The 13847-nt window shown below is 44.8% G+C and overlaps 1 protein-coding gene across 3 annotated transcripts in view; it reads left to right on the forward strand.

Moving 5' to 3' along the window:
- The window catches only part of STAT1 (signal transducer and activator of transcription 1), a 42380-nt gene that overhangs the window by 14763 nt on the left and 13770 nt on the right, over positions 1-13847 (forward strand). For all 3 annotated transcript variants that reach the window (XR_009564583.1, XM_030847730.2, XM_030847731.2), the window contains exons 7-16: positions 567-645; positions 1745-1836; positions 2026-2177; positions 4472-4630; positions 6629-6721; positions 8249-8308; positions 10827-10856; positions 10960-11053; positions 12264-12305; positions 13594-13677. Coding sequence is in view for 2 of the 3 variants with exons in the window: in XM_030847730.2 (XP_030703590.1) it covers positions 567-645; positions 1745-1836; positions 2026-2177; positions 4472-4630; positions 6629-6721; positions 8249-8308; positions 10827-10856; positions 10960-11053; positions 12264-12305; positions 13594-13677 (885 nt within the window). In the remaining variant the exon portion in view is untranslated. The remainder of the gene's footprint in view (positions 1-566; positions 646-1744; positions 1837-2025; positions 2178-4471; positions 4631-6628; positions 6722-8248; positions 8309-10826; positions 10857-10959; positions 11054-12263; positions 12306-13593; positions 13678-13847) is intronic.

The following is a 13847-nucleotide window of genomic DNA, read 5'->3' on the forward strand; positions in this document are numbered from 1 at the left end:
CTAAGACTTGGAAGGGGAACAAAAACATCTCAAACAAGGAAATTCTGATGTATTTCTGATTAGAATAAAATATCCACAATAACTTTAAGATAAAACTTCCCAGACATTTCTGGAGGTGGTGCCCTTGGTGGTATGTGTTCACTCCCTTCCACTGTGGGTGCTGTTTGGGGGAAAGGGTGAGGAGTCCAGCCTTGCCCTGGGCCCGTATCTGTGGAAACGGCCTTTCTGCTGAGGGGCCGGCTCTCCTGTGGGCCTCTGGGTCACACCAGCGCGGCCTTGACTTTGTGCTTCAGACGGCATGTTGCCAGATCTACTTCATTAAAGTAGGCATCAAGTGGCCCAGTCCAGAAATAGCTATATATTTTCTTTCATAAAACGGTTCTTATGTACTAGCTAAGGAGATATAAGTTATTTCATACATGTGATTAGAATTTTGCAAGTCTAATCCATCTTTGAGGGAGCAGGATTGCATCCATGGTTTTCTGGGTCCTATAGTACCAGTAATCTGTCTCCTAAAGTCTTTGTCCTAAGTATGGTGGAAAACTTGTTTCTGTCTTTACTTGTAGTGTATAGAGCATGAAATCAAGACCCTAGAAGATTTACAGGATGAATATGACTTTAAATGTAAAACCTTGCAGAACAGAGGTAAGAGTTAACATTTAAATCGGTGTCCATTGCCTGTTATTTTTTCTACCTACACTAGATAACAAAGGCAGATACTCCTTCATATTTACCAAACATTTTAAGACTCTGAATTGCTAGTCTTGGCTTCTTGGTGACCCAGGCCAGGGTTTTTCAACCTCAGTACTATTGACATTTTGGGGCTGATAACTGTTTTGGGGGTTGTCCTGTGCATTGTAAGATGTTTAGCAGCATCCCTGACTTCTGCCCACCAGGTGGCAGTAGAACTATCCCCAGTGGTGGTCCCCAGTGGTGACAACCAAAACTGTCTCCAAACATTGCCAAGTGATCCCTGGGGGCCAAAATCGCCCCCAGTTAATACATCCTGGTTACGTGCTATTCACTCTATTTACTGTGCCTAGCCCACTGATGGACATAGACGGATATGTGTGTGGGGTTCCCCTGCCCTAATAACTGAAGTTCCTCCAAATATTCCAGCTCCATGTGTATACTCCACAGGGGAAGTTCAGCATTTTTCACATGTTTTAAAGCAGTTTCGCTCGGATTTTGTTGTTGTTGCTCGTTTTTAATGATGACAGGACGTCCACTGAAAATAATCCAGAAGTGTGCATTGTGTAGAGCAAGCAGGATGCTGCTGGAACCCTAGCAGTCATTTGGAGGATACCATGGTAGAATGGAGAGATTATTAGTAAGAATTTGAAAGAAGTATGAGAGAAAGAAACCTCAATTACAATTTCCTAATTGTCTGCTTCTCTTTAAAGCCACAGAGATGCTTTGTATCAATTATTTTTTAACTGAGGTTGTGAATTTTGTCACTTATATTCATTTAGGTAATATTCTGACAGTGCCTTAAGAACCAGACAGTACTGTTTCCCGTTTATGTGAGTCATTGTAAACAAGGACTTTGTTTCAGTGGATCCGGTTTTTGTACTTAGGCCATTTTTACCGTTTTGTTCAACAATGATTGAAGAAAAACCAAGCTTTGACGTATCTCCAGATAGCGTTTGGATCATATTTTTCCTAAATGGATGTAAATCTTGGCTTCAGTTGGTTTTGTCTTCTTTTATATTTATATTTATCTGCTGTCTCTCCCAATTCACAGAACATGAAACCAATGGTGTGGCAAAGAATGATCAGAAACAGGAACAGATGTTACTCCAGAAGATGTATTTAATGCTTGACAATAAGAGAAAGGTAGTGATTCACTTTCCAGAATAACGTGTCGCTTTTGTCACAGACTGTAAATAATGGACTTGAAGTTTGGAATAGAGGCAAAATTATTTTTATAACCATTTCACTTAGAGCAACCCAGTTGAGATGAAAGAATAAAATTCAGTGATTAAAGATGAGTTTATTTCGCTTTGTCTCTTTCTCTCCCTTTAGGAAGTAGTTCACAAAATAATAGAGTTGTTGAATGCCACCGAACTTACCCAGAAAGCCCTGATTAATGATGAACTTGTGGAATGGAAGCGGAGACAGCAGAGTGCCTGTATCGGGGGACCCCCCAATGCTTGCCTTGATCAGCTGCAGAACTGGTAAGATCCTCCGAAGCAGAACATTGGCAGCTGACTGGCTAACCATATAAACTCGTAAAGTGCACGTTCCAGCTGTGTTAGTTGAATGGACTCTGTCAAACCTTTGGTTTAGAGTTTGATGTAGTCCAACTGCTTCTTGGCCTGGAAACACTTGAAAAGCACAGTGTTAATCACACCTGTGGCCACGTTCAGCCACATCCTGCATGGTTTGGAGGACTCCTCTCCCTGCTGTATGTGTACCGTGGGACATGTCATTTGTGCCAACACACCAGTGACATGGTCATCACACAACACAGTTAACAACTTGAGTCCCAAGGTTTTAAAAACAAAAGGGCATTTTACAGGCTTACGTGAAATAATAGTTTGTGGGCCATACATTTCAGTCATCCGTCTAGTAAATACTTATGAAATGCTGTATGCCAGGCACTGGGCTAGGACCTGGGACACAAGGTGAATGATTCTTGGTCGTTGCCAGTAAGGAGCTCTCAGTGTGGAGGCGGGAGATGGGCGTGGTAATAACTGTTCAGTGAAAGGTTGCCAGGGCTCCAACGGAGACCATCCAGAGTTCATGGAGGATGAAGGAAGGAGTCACCAGGAAAGATTAATGAGACAAAGTGATCTTGCACGGATTCGAGAGTGAATAGGAAAACTTCATGTAGACCAGGAAGGAGAAGAGTGTGGATGGGGCAGAGGGGAGGGGAGGCTGGCATGAGCTGGGGCCCGCAGTTCTCATGTTGGATGGCTAGAGAGTCGGGTGCCAGAGAGGGAAGGAAGAAAATGGAGCTGGCAAGAGGCTGGAGCCTGGTCACGGAGGTTCCCGTACTGTGCTGGGAACTCCGGGATTTTACCCAGTGGATACTGGTGAGCCGGGCAGGCCTTTTATTTAAGTGGAGGTTCATTTCTCTGATTTTTTATTTAGGTCACTCTGGCTGAAGCCTGAGGATAGAATAGAGACAGAAAGGCCAGTTGGTCTGCTCTGAGTTTATTAGCGTAGTCCAGGGGAGGGCTGACAGAACTGAGCAGAGGGGATGGAAGCAGTAGAATCAGTGGGTAGGAGCGGGGGGTGGCCTGGAACAGTTCTGAAGGGCCCAAGGACCAGAGACCTCATGAGATTACTTTCTGGATTGCTGTTTTTAAAAATTCACAATAGTCAGCCATTTATTTTTATTCTGTGAGTTGCCATTCCATATCCCAGTTTTTTGTGGATAGGAATGGAGCTCCCCAGCCCAGTGTGTCCCCGTGAGCCTTGTGAGATGCTGACCTCCGAGCCCCCCAGGTGCCCAGCGAGGCCCCCCGCTGTCTGGGGCCCCCATGGTCACCTTAGGCCACAAGGAGCCTCCTGCAGAGATGTGAATACCCCTCAGTACCCCCAGCTGTGTGGTACAAGGATTGTTGGCATTTTCCTGTGTGTCGTGGCCTGAACAAGGTTGGGAATCACCGGGTTAGAATCCCTCTGGAACTCACCCACCCACCGTTATCCTGCCTCTCATTTCATGGCCATGGGCTGTGCTCCTGGTGCTTCGAACTGGATTCAAGGAATGGAAACACCGAGTGAAGGAGATGTTTTTCACTGGGGAATAGAGGTTCTTCTGTCATTCCTCCAGGCCAGTAAAATGAACTTCCACAGCCTGACGCGGCTCGGAGGCTGCATCGCCTTTGGTGGTTTCCTGTCAGGACGGAGGAACCTGAAAGCAGTCACTAGGTTTTCCCCTCAGTCTGTGCATATATTTTGAGTGTCTAGGTTGCGCACATTGCCTTCTCCTTTCAGTTCAGTGACACAGTCACCTCTGTTCCCTCGTCTCCTCCTAACCCGGCCTGCATCCCCTCTTGGCCTTGCTTCCTCAGCGTCCAGGCTGCTCTCTTGCTCCTCTCTGCACAGTGTCACTGCCCTGATAGAAAGATCTGCAGGGGCCCCTCACTGCTCCACACATCACTGCCCACAGCATCTGCCTTGTCGTGTCCCCTGCCTCTGTCCCCCCTGCACCTTTGCCCTGTCCCTTTAGGTCCCAATTATCTCACAGCTCAATTGAAGTCACAGATTCCCTAGCAGCCTCCACCCCTACCCATCTCTCCTTAGGGCCATCTCAGTGGGATGCAGTTTTTTAATCTGGGCTGTAATCGTTCATGCATATTAGTTTTTTCACACAAATCAGGTTTGTTCTGTTTCTCCCTGCACTTCAGAGCTGGGCAGATAACGTCGTGTGTTGTCTGTAAAAAGTACTTGTTGGTTTCCGTGATTCTGTTTAATCCAGGCTGCTTTCTGATGGAGACCCCTGTGGCTTGTACCTTCCCAGGTTCACCATAGTGGCAGAGAGTCTGCAGCAGGTTCGTCAGCAGCTTAAAAAGCTTGAGGAGTTGGAACAGAAATACACCTATGAACATGACCCTATCACAAAAAACAAACAAGCGTTATGGGACCGCACCTTCAGCCTCTTCCAGCAGCTCATTCAGAGGTAACTTGAGGGAGATGTTTTTGCACTTTTTGCAATTATTTTACCCAGAGGAAAATTTTTCTGGTAATTCAGATAATTTAGAAGGGTTTAATAGGTTATGTAAAATTTTTTATGGCTTCCCGAATCAGGTCTTCCCGAATTCCTTGCTTATGTCGTTGGCCTGTCATTCTTGTGACCGTTTAGATGGGTTACCAGTCTCCTTCCCTGTGGCCAGTCTGTGACGAGACCTGTCTAGTCTAACCTGATGATATTTGTCCTCTCTTTCCTATTCCATGGTCTCATCACATTTCAAGCTCTCAAATCCTCTCTATTGACCTGTTGGCGTGGTAGCCTCCCAAATGGTCCCTCCCAAGCCCCTTCCTCCCTGTCCCTGTGACCCTGTGCTCTCCCAGAGCACAGTTCAATCAGGTTTTTTGCCACCTGCTGATCTCAGGGGAGCCCCGCATGCAGTCACCCAAGCCGCACCTGCACAGCCTGGCCCTCACTAGCCACTCCAGAATTAGCTTCTATACATGCCCCATTTCCAGGCAGACTTGACTTCGTGCCTACCCTGGATATTTGCTTCTCCGTTCCTCTCCCAACAGTATTTTCTCTGCCTCAGAGCTTTCTTCTCTTGTACCTCATTTCGAAACTGCATCCTGAACGTTTCACCTTATATCTCATCATGAAATCTTCCCAGAGTTCCCAGGCAGATGTTGTCTCCCTTCCAGATCTGCATAGTTCATTCTTTATTTTTCTCCCATTCTGGATTTTATTATATCATTGTCTGTGTATTTCTGTTCTCTTTGTTGTAAATTGAAAGGTCCTAGTAGATAGAGATGTGCCTTTGTCATCTTCTTCCCCCACCAGGGCCTTACATAGTACCTTGCCCATGGGTAGGTGTTTCAGATATGCTTAGTAGGTAAACAAATGGCACTAAGTAGAATTCATATTGTAAATTTTTTTTTTTTTTTGCGGTCCGCGGGCCTCTCACTGTTGTGGCCTCTCCCGTTGCGGAGCACAGGCTCCGGACGCGCAGGCTCAGTGGCCATGGCTCACGGGCCCAGCCGCTCCATGGCATGTTGGATCTTCCCGGACCGGGGCACGAACCCGTGTCCCCTGCATCGGCAGGCGGACTCTCAACCACTGCGCCACCAGGGAAGAAGCCCCATATTGCAATTTTTTAAATGCTAATGTAATTAAAATGTCTTTGGTTCCCTGTGGCTAATGTCCAAACAGGAATGCCTAGATGTTGGATTTTGAAATAATCGAGGACATTTACTTGGGTTTTAGAATGCAAATTTCATTATTTTTTAAAATTAAATTTAATGTTTGGAAATGTTTATTAGATAATAAATATTACTAAACAATTTTAAAATCAATTTTCCAAAGGATGTTAAAATGTCAGTCTCAAATTGTGGTAAGCAATATGGTACATGGTTCACTTTCAACTGTAGTAAAATTTATTTTTATCTTGTTTTTTTTTTTTTATTTATTTATTTTTGGCCATGCCACGAGGCATGTGGAATCTTAGCTCCCTGACCAGGGATTGAACCCATGCCCCCTGCAGTGGAAGCACGGAGTCCTAACCACTGGACCACCAGGGACTTCCCTATTTTTATTTTTAAATTGAGATGTTATTGACATATAACCTTGTATTAGTTTCAGATGTACAACATAATGATTTGGTATTTGTACATATTGTGAAATGATCACCACACTAAGTCTAATTAGCAAATTTGATTCTTAAATTTGTAAATGAACAGAATCCCGTTCAGAATTTTCATTGTTGAAGAGTATCACAGTTCACTGCAGTTACTAGGATTCTGTTGAGTGCAGTAGATTTGGGGATTTCTTTACTGACTAGAAAACCTCACTTTATTCATCCAATTTGTTAGAATCTTTCAAACTTTTTTTTGGCTTGTGCTCTCTAACCCCCTCTCCTCTTTAGGGAAAATAACCTTTTACTGCCTCAGCATTAATGGAAATGCTAATTTACCCTTTGCTGGGAATTTACAGCTCATTTGTGGTGGAAAGACAGCCCTGCATGCCAACTCATCCTCAGAGGCCATTGGTCCTGAAGACTGGAGTACAATTCACTGTGAAGTTGAGGTAATAAAGAAAAGACCCTGCACCTCCTATCACAAAGTTTGCACCCCAGCTTCCTTTCACAACACTGTTATATATGGTGCTTTAGAGGAAGTAATTTTGCAGTAGGCATTTTAATATGAATTCTTATTTAGAATATCTAAGAGTCTTGTCTTTTCTATTCAGACTAGAAATAGAAGAGATATGTGTGTATACACACACACACACCCCCCTGATTTTTTTCCAGTTATAGATGTAATGAATGTTTACTGTAAATAGGAATTCAAAATTGCAGACCTGCATATAGTAGAGAGTAGAAGTTCCCAGCAGCCTCATCCCCTCTTGAGCATAAACTCATAACCTGAGCTTTACATTCCCCCCAAAATGTATGCAGTGTGTGTGAATGTGGAATTATGACAGGTACATTTTTCTGCTGAATGTGTTCATAGCTTTCCTCAGATTTCTCAAAGTCGTATGTGATCTAAATATCTGTAGACCACCATGGTAAACAGCCTGGTGTCAGTCCTCCCAGAATTTTGCCCATGTCTACATAAATATATAAATAAATACATTGTACTTACACATATTTTTTTCATGCATAGACACACAAATATATATGACATACAGTATTTCATTTTTAGAAACGAGGGTTCTGCTGTCTTTTTTTTGGCAGCCTGTTTTTCTCCTTCATAATAAGTTATGGAAGTGTTCCCATGTTAGAACGTACAGCTTTTACAGCTTTACTTTCTTCCATTGCATGGCTGCATTCATTTAGCTCTTCCTCCGCTGGTGAGCAGCTGGACTCAGAAGAGCTGCACTTGCCGTCAGAGTTGGCCCTCGTCCTTTTTTCCAGGGTGCTGCTGAGTTAGGTCCACAGGTGCTGCCTGTTGGCTGCCAGTGAACAGCACCACGCTTTAGCACCCGTGAGGTCCCAGAACTCACAGCTGGCAGGAGGAGAAATCTAATCCCATCATCTGCTTCACTAAAGGGAGCCAACCAGTGAGGGGCTTCTTCCCCAGCTCTCCAGCTCATCAGAGCAGAGCACACCTGAGTGTCAGCCCACGGCTCCTTCCATCTCTCCACACTGCCCTGGGGTGATTATAGATGTGACCTTCACTTTCCTGATTATGGGTGATAGTTTTTGTTTTCTCCCAGCAGAATAAGCATTAGATACAAGTTTTAGTAAAGGGCAGTGTTTGCTATTTTTAGCCCCAAATAGAAATTTTGATAAAACTCAGCATTGGCGAGGCGATACAGAGAAGCAGATACCCTCACTAATGTTTGGTGGGAATATAAAATCAGTGCTGCTGTGTGTCAGAACTTAATGTTACAGTTTTGTCCCAGCAGTTTCACAGCTAGGAATTTATCCTACAAATACACTTTAAAAACATCCAAGTAGACATACACGGATGTCACTTCCATTGTTTGTAATAACCAAAAACTGCATGAGGTGGGTGGGGGTTATTGAAATGTTCATCAGTAGGGAATTGGCATGATAAATAAATGGTAACAGATAATTTTTAAAAGTAATTATGACTTTTTTCTTTGCAGATTGTTGGTGAAATTGCAAGAGCTGAATTATAACTTGAAAGTCAAAGTCTTATTTGATAAGTAAGATATCTTTAATATTATCTAAGGTACACGTACTGTTGAAATTGCTGGTTTTGTTAACTAAACATAGACTTTTGCACTGGGGCTGTTTGTAAGTGATCCCAGCACATTTAAATTGATAGCTCCTGTTCTGGATGTTGGGAGCATCCCCTAGAGCTGGTATCAACGTGCTTGTGGCTTTTTAGACTATAAGTGAACAAAAGAATGAGTGCATTTTATGCATATGAGCTTGTAATGATCAAGTCTCCAAGCAGCTACCACCCCTCCTCCTAGGCCAGCCCTAGAGGAAGGGCCCTTGATCAAACTCCAGGCCACCATGATTCTGCAGCCAGTGTGGACTTGTTTCCGGAGTGAAGCTGACAGCATTTTGGGGGGCCTGTGTGGAGCCTGCTGGCCTCACACTTGTCTCTTCTGGGCAGTAAGAACCCAGGAATGGGCAGCATCTCTCATGGGGTCTAAATGGAGCAGGCCCATCCTGTTTTGTCCTTAGTCCCTGGACCTGAACTATCAGTGACCTAAGCACTTACATCAAGGAACAAGATGGCTTAGCCCCTGCCATCCCCCCTTGATATATTTAATGCTTTTGTTGGTGTGTGTAACATTCTGGTTTACCAAGTTTCAAAACCATTTATGATAATCCAAGTCATTTTCCTCTGGCTTTTTGTCTCTTTCCATTCCTGTAACTATAGCCTTCTTTGTAGCATAGTCTGTGCCTTGCCTTTGCTTTTCTCCCATCATCTTTGGTTTCTCTGTGTATCAGTTAGCTTTTGCTGCATAAAACCCCCAAAATTTAGTGGCTTAAACTCTAAAACTTATTAATTTCTCTTATGCTGTGGGCTGTGTGTGGTCCTTCTGGTCTGGGCTGGCTTGGTTGTTGCTGGGCGGTCTAGCATGGCCTTGTATGTGTCTGTCTCTGCTGGGATAACTGGGCCCTTCTCTGTTGGGCTCTCAAAGAGGTCAGCCTGGGCTTTCTCATACGGCAGCGGTGTTCCAAGTGGATCAGAGCAGCAGCGTGCTGGGCCTGTTAGGCTAGACTTGGAACTTGTACGACACCACTCCCGTCCATTGTGTGGGGAAAAGCAAGTCAAAGTCCCCTGAGATTCAAGGGACAGGGAAATACATTCTGCCTCTTGAAAAGAAAAGCTGTAGAGGTTTTGTGGCCACTACAGTTTACCACACTCTGCTTAACTCAGTCTCTCTTTCAGTTTTTTCTTGCTCTTTTGTCTTTTCTGTCTGTTCCAGTTCTGAGTTTTCTTCTTAGCTTTGACAAGGTGGCTTTGTATCACACTATTTCTTTTATTGTGAATTTTCTTTTTTTGCACAAAATGTGGGTATATTAATGCTACTGAACTGCATGCTTAAAATACTTAAAATAATAAATTTTCTGTTATGTATATTTTACCACAATTTAAAAAACTGAGATGCCACACTGGAGAAACTCAAGTTGAAGGACATTCCTAAAACACCTGAGCAGTGATACTCAAAACTGTCAAAAACCTCAAAGACAAGGAACGTGTGAGAACGTGTTACAGACCAGAGGAGGCTAGGGTGATATGATGACAAATGTCACGTGGGGTCCTGGCTGGAGTCCTGGGGCAGGAAAAGGACGCTGGGGGGAAGTGATGAAGTCCAGGTGAAGTGTCGAGTTAGCTAATTGTCATATGCCAAGGCTGGCTTCTTGGTCATTAGAAATATTCCGTGGTTATGAAGTGTAAGTTCTTTTTTTTTTTTTTTTCCAGATGGGAAAATTGGTCACTGTTACAACTGACGGTGATTCTCTTTCACAAAAGCATTGAACTTCTAGTTGAGACAGGAAAGGAAGCTAACTCATTTAACTATGAGTGAGCTAATGATCTCTAACCTTCGCCTACGCCTGACAGATACATTATTTGTCCAGAACATGACGACGTTATCGCTACATTTATATAAGATACAGGTCTCTCAAGATTTTAACCTCAGATTTAAAACTTAAACTTGATAGTTTTCCCAAATAATTGACCATTCAAGTACTTCTCTGAAAGCGTTAAAAATAACAGAACAAAAATAAGGATCGAGCTGTCACTTTGGAAGGTCCTCTGAGTTGTGTAGCCACAGAGCAACGCTCTCTGCTCAGTCCCCAGTGCTTAGCTCGGTGCCCCGGAAAGGCACCGACTGAGTAACTGCTCAACAAATAGCCATAACTCAGGCTTACGTTTACTGAGGGTGTGCTCTGTGCTCTCTTTACCCGGTAACAGGTTTCCTTCTCCCAGTGTCCTGTACGGTTGGTGCTGTTAGCATGACGTACAGTGGAGAAAGGTGAGGCCCAGACAGTTTATTTGCCCGAGGTCACTCAGCAAAACTTGGCATTGCTGGTGCGGGTTGATTGAGGGACTGTGTGAGTGAATGAAAGGGCTGAACAGCCCCATTATTTGTTATTGATCTTGTACTTTTATATTTTTGTTAAAACTTATCTCAAGTTTTAAATACACATGTGATCATATATATATATATATATATTTTTTTTTTTTTTTTTTTGCAGAGATGTGAATGAGAGAAATACAGTGAAAGGGTACGTGAAGTACTTTGTGCTATATTTTACGATCGCTTTGTTTGTTTATGTGTTGGTTTAACAGTTCCCAGCCTTTTAAGTATTTGTACCCTGTATTGTCTAGGTTTCGAAAGTTCAACATTTTGGGCACTCACACGAAGGTGATGAACATGGAGGAGTCCACCAATGGAAGTCTGGCGGCAGAGTTCCGACACCTGGTAGGGAGATCAGTTTCCCCCTTTTCTGTTGTGTCTGGTTTATTAGGACTTGATTTGTGATCGAGTGGCACTTGGTGCCCTGTGTGATGGGCAGGGCACCCCCTAGCAGAAGGCTTCCTAGAATTCATGGCCGGTGGCTTCAGCAGCACTTGGGGAATCTTGGTCCCCCCTCCTTATCCCAGGACTGTCCACTCTGTTTCCTGCCAGTCTTCCTCTCAGAGATACCTTCTTTGGGGGGTAGTGATCTCAGTCAAATATTCCATAAACCAGTGTGCACGTAAGCTATCTGTACATGATTCCTCCAGGACCTCAGTGATTACCCATTCTAGATTGTTGGAATTTTCCCAGAGGTCATTATTGCCCCACATCCTGACCGTTCCTTCTCCCCCTCCAAGCGTGGCAGGCCCCAGGAGTCTCTCTTTGGCCCCTTCTTCACCACCTCCCTCCTGGGGTCTTGCCCACAACCACTGTCTCGAGCACTTTGTCTCCGGAGGAGTAGGGCCCGGGCACCGGGCAGTGGAAATCAGCAAAGGGGTTTAAGTGGGTGGTGCTTTCTCTCCTCTCTCCCTGAAAATCGGGGCTGCCAGTTGTTCTGTAGGTGCGTTGGTGCTGAGCCCTGCGCAATTCCTGGGCTGGAGCTTGCAGGGAGGTTCAAAGCATCCTTTTTTTATTGGCAACCATTTCGTGAACCCGCAAACTCATAGTTGGGAAGCTAGACCTCGTGTGAGAGCCTCGGTCCAACCCAGGAGTCTGAGGGTGTCCGGAGCTGCTCTGGAGGCTCCAGGTTACTCCCTTAGAACCTGCGTGATTGAAGTCCTTTTGAGGGCAGTCTTAGAGGCCTGAGTCACAGGCCTGGGAGACTCTGCGGAGGGAAAGGCAAGAGAAGCTGTGCCCTGAGCCCAGGGAGCATGCGACAGCTAATGAAGGTGATGGGGGATGGTTCGGGAAAAGCTAGCCTGGGGGAGGGAGCAGGGTGCTGTTCCCTGGGATCTTCTCAACCCTGTGGTGTTCGCAGGCTGTCAGAATGATGGGAAAAGGCACTCTCCCTCATGAACCCACACAAGGGTCACTTCACCTCCTGTTCTGCGTTCTGAAAATAATTTCACTTCCTTCATTCTTTCTAAGTCCCCACTTTGGTTTGATTTGTAGACGAAAATAGCAACTTTGATGATTATGGTACTGTTTACTAAGATTTTTTTTTTTTTTGTAGCAACTGAAAGAACAGAAAAACGCCGGTGCCAGAACCAACGAGGTGAATCTTTCTCTCTTGTGATTGGTCTCTAACTAGCAGGTCTGTCCAATGAGGTTGGCTCTGTGGCCCTGGGGGCCAGGGACATCTCACAGAGGGGTGAGAAGCAGGAAGACCCGGCAGGGAAGGGCAGTGGACAAGCTTTGGGACATGGTGTATCTGTCATAACGGTGAAACCACTCTGTGCTTCTGCTTTATGGTTGTCAAGTGATTTTGCACATGAATTTATGGGACCCTCAACAGACAGCCCAGCGGAGTAGGTACGGTGGGCTACTGTGTTACTCACATTTCACAGGTAAAGAAGTTGGACCACAGGAAGTTTGCAGGATTTAGCTAAGGGTGCACAGGGAGTTACTGTCAGAGCTAGAACTAGAGGCCAGCTTCATTGACTGCCCTGCCAAAAACGATGTGTGCCGAGAGGGTTTTCCTGCCACGTGTCCCCTACCCAGTGCATCATCCTTCTGTCAGTTTCATTTTCACAGCCAGTCCTTGAGGAGCTGTGTTTGTGATGCCTTCAGATATGAAGTATGGGCAGAGGACAGAATGCCTGGAGTTGCTTTGGTTTGGACCGCTCGTCGTCCTTTGTGCCTGCGTGGCACGCGTGCTGTCTTTCCCCACGACAGCCAGCAGAGGTCGTGTGGAACAGTGGGACAGGCACCGGCCCGGGCCTGACCAGCCCTGGTTTGGATCTTGACTATCTTTGTGACCTCCCGAGGATTTAGTTTCCTCTCCTGTGAGCAGGGAGGGCAGCCACATCTCTCTGGTTCTAAATTGTTGTGATGCTCGTGTAAGATAATATGTATGAAGGTACTTTGAACACTATATAACCTTTCTACCCATACCAAGGCACTTTATGACCAGCCAGGCTTATGCAAATCAGCCCTCCCGATAGATAATCACACCTGGAACACGTGTACACTTTCCACCCCATGCCAGCCTGAGGTGTGCAGCCCGCACACACCCTCAGAAGGGGCTGAGGGCCAGGATGCCTTAGGTCATGAATAAACCCATTAGAAGTTGCTGTTTCCCTGTCGACACTTTTTTCCCCTGAATCCATATCCCTTGCCATAATATCAGAAACCTGAAATCTGATCTCTGAGAGAACAGTGAGATACTCGGGATAATGAAATCTGGGATAGATGCTCAAAAATTGAAATGTTCTTCTGAATTGCAGCTGGTTAGGTTCAGGCTGTCTGCAGCCTCTTGCAAAAAATGCTTAGTAGGCTCTTGCAAGTTGCAAGATCAGTGAATGAATCGCTATATTCCTTTTGTTTCCCTTTTCTCTTTTAAGGGTCCTCTCATCGTTACTGAAGAGCTTCACTCCCTTAGTTTTGAAACCCAGTTGTGCCAGCCTGGTTTGGTCATTGACCTTGAGGTAAGACTTACATGTTCCAGATGTGGAAGACTTTATTTTTATTTTAAACTGTTACGTGTATTTTTATTTCTCATTTTTTATTTTAGACGTATTTACCTAATTGCTAAAAAAGATTATTGTTTTCAGCCAGTACTATCTTGATGTTAATTTAATCGTTCGGGCAGCTAGAG

Source organism: Globicephala melas, chromosome 7 (assembly GCF_963455315.2).
Source record: "Globicephala melas chromosome 7, mGloMel1.2, whole genome shotgun sequence".
Taxonomy (NCBI): Eukaryota; Metazoa; Chordata; class Mammalia; order Artiodactyla; family Delphinidae; genus Globicephala; species Globicephala melas.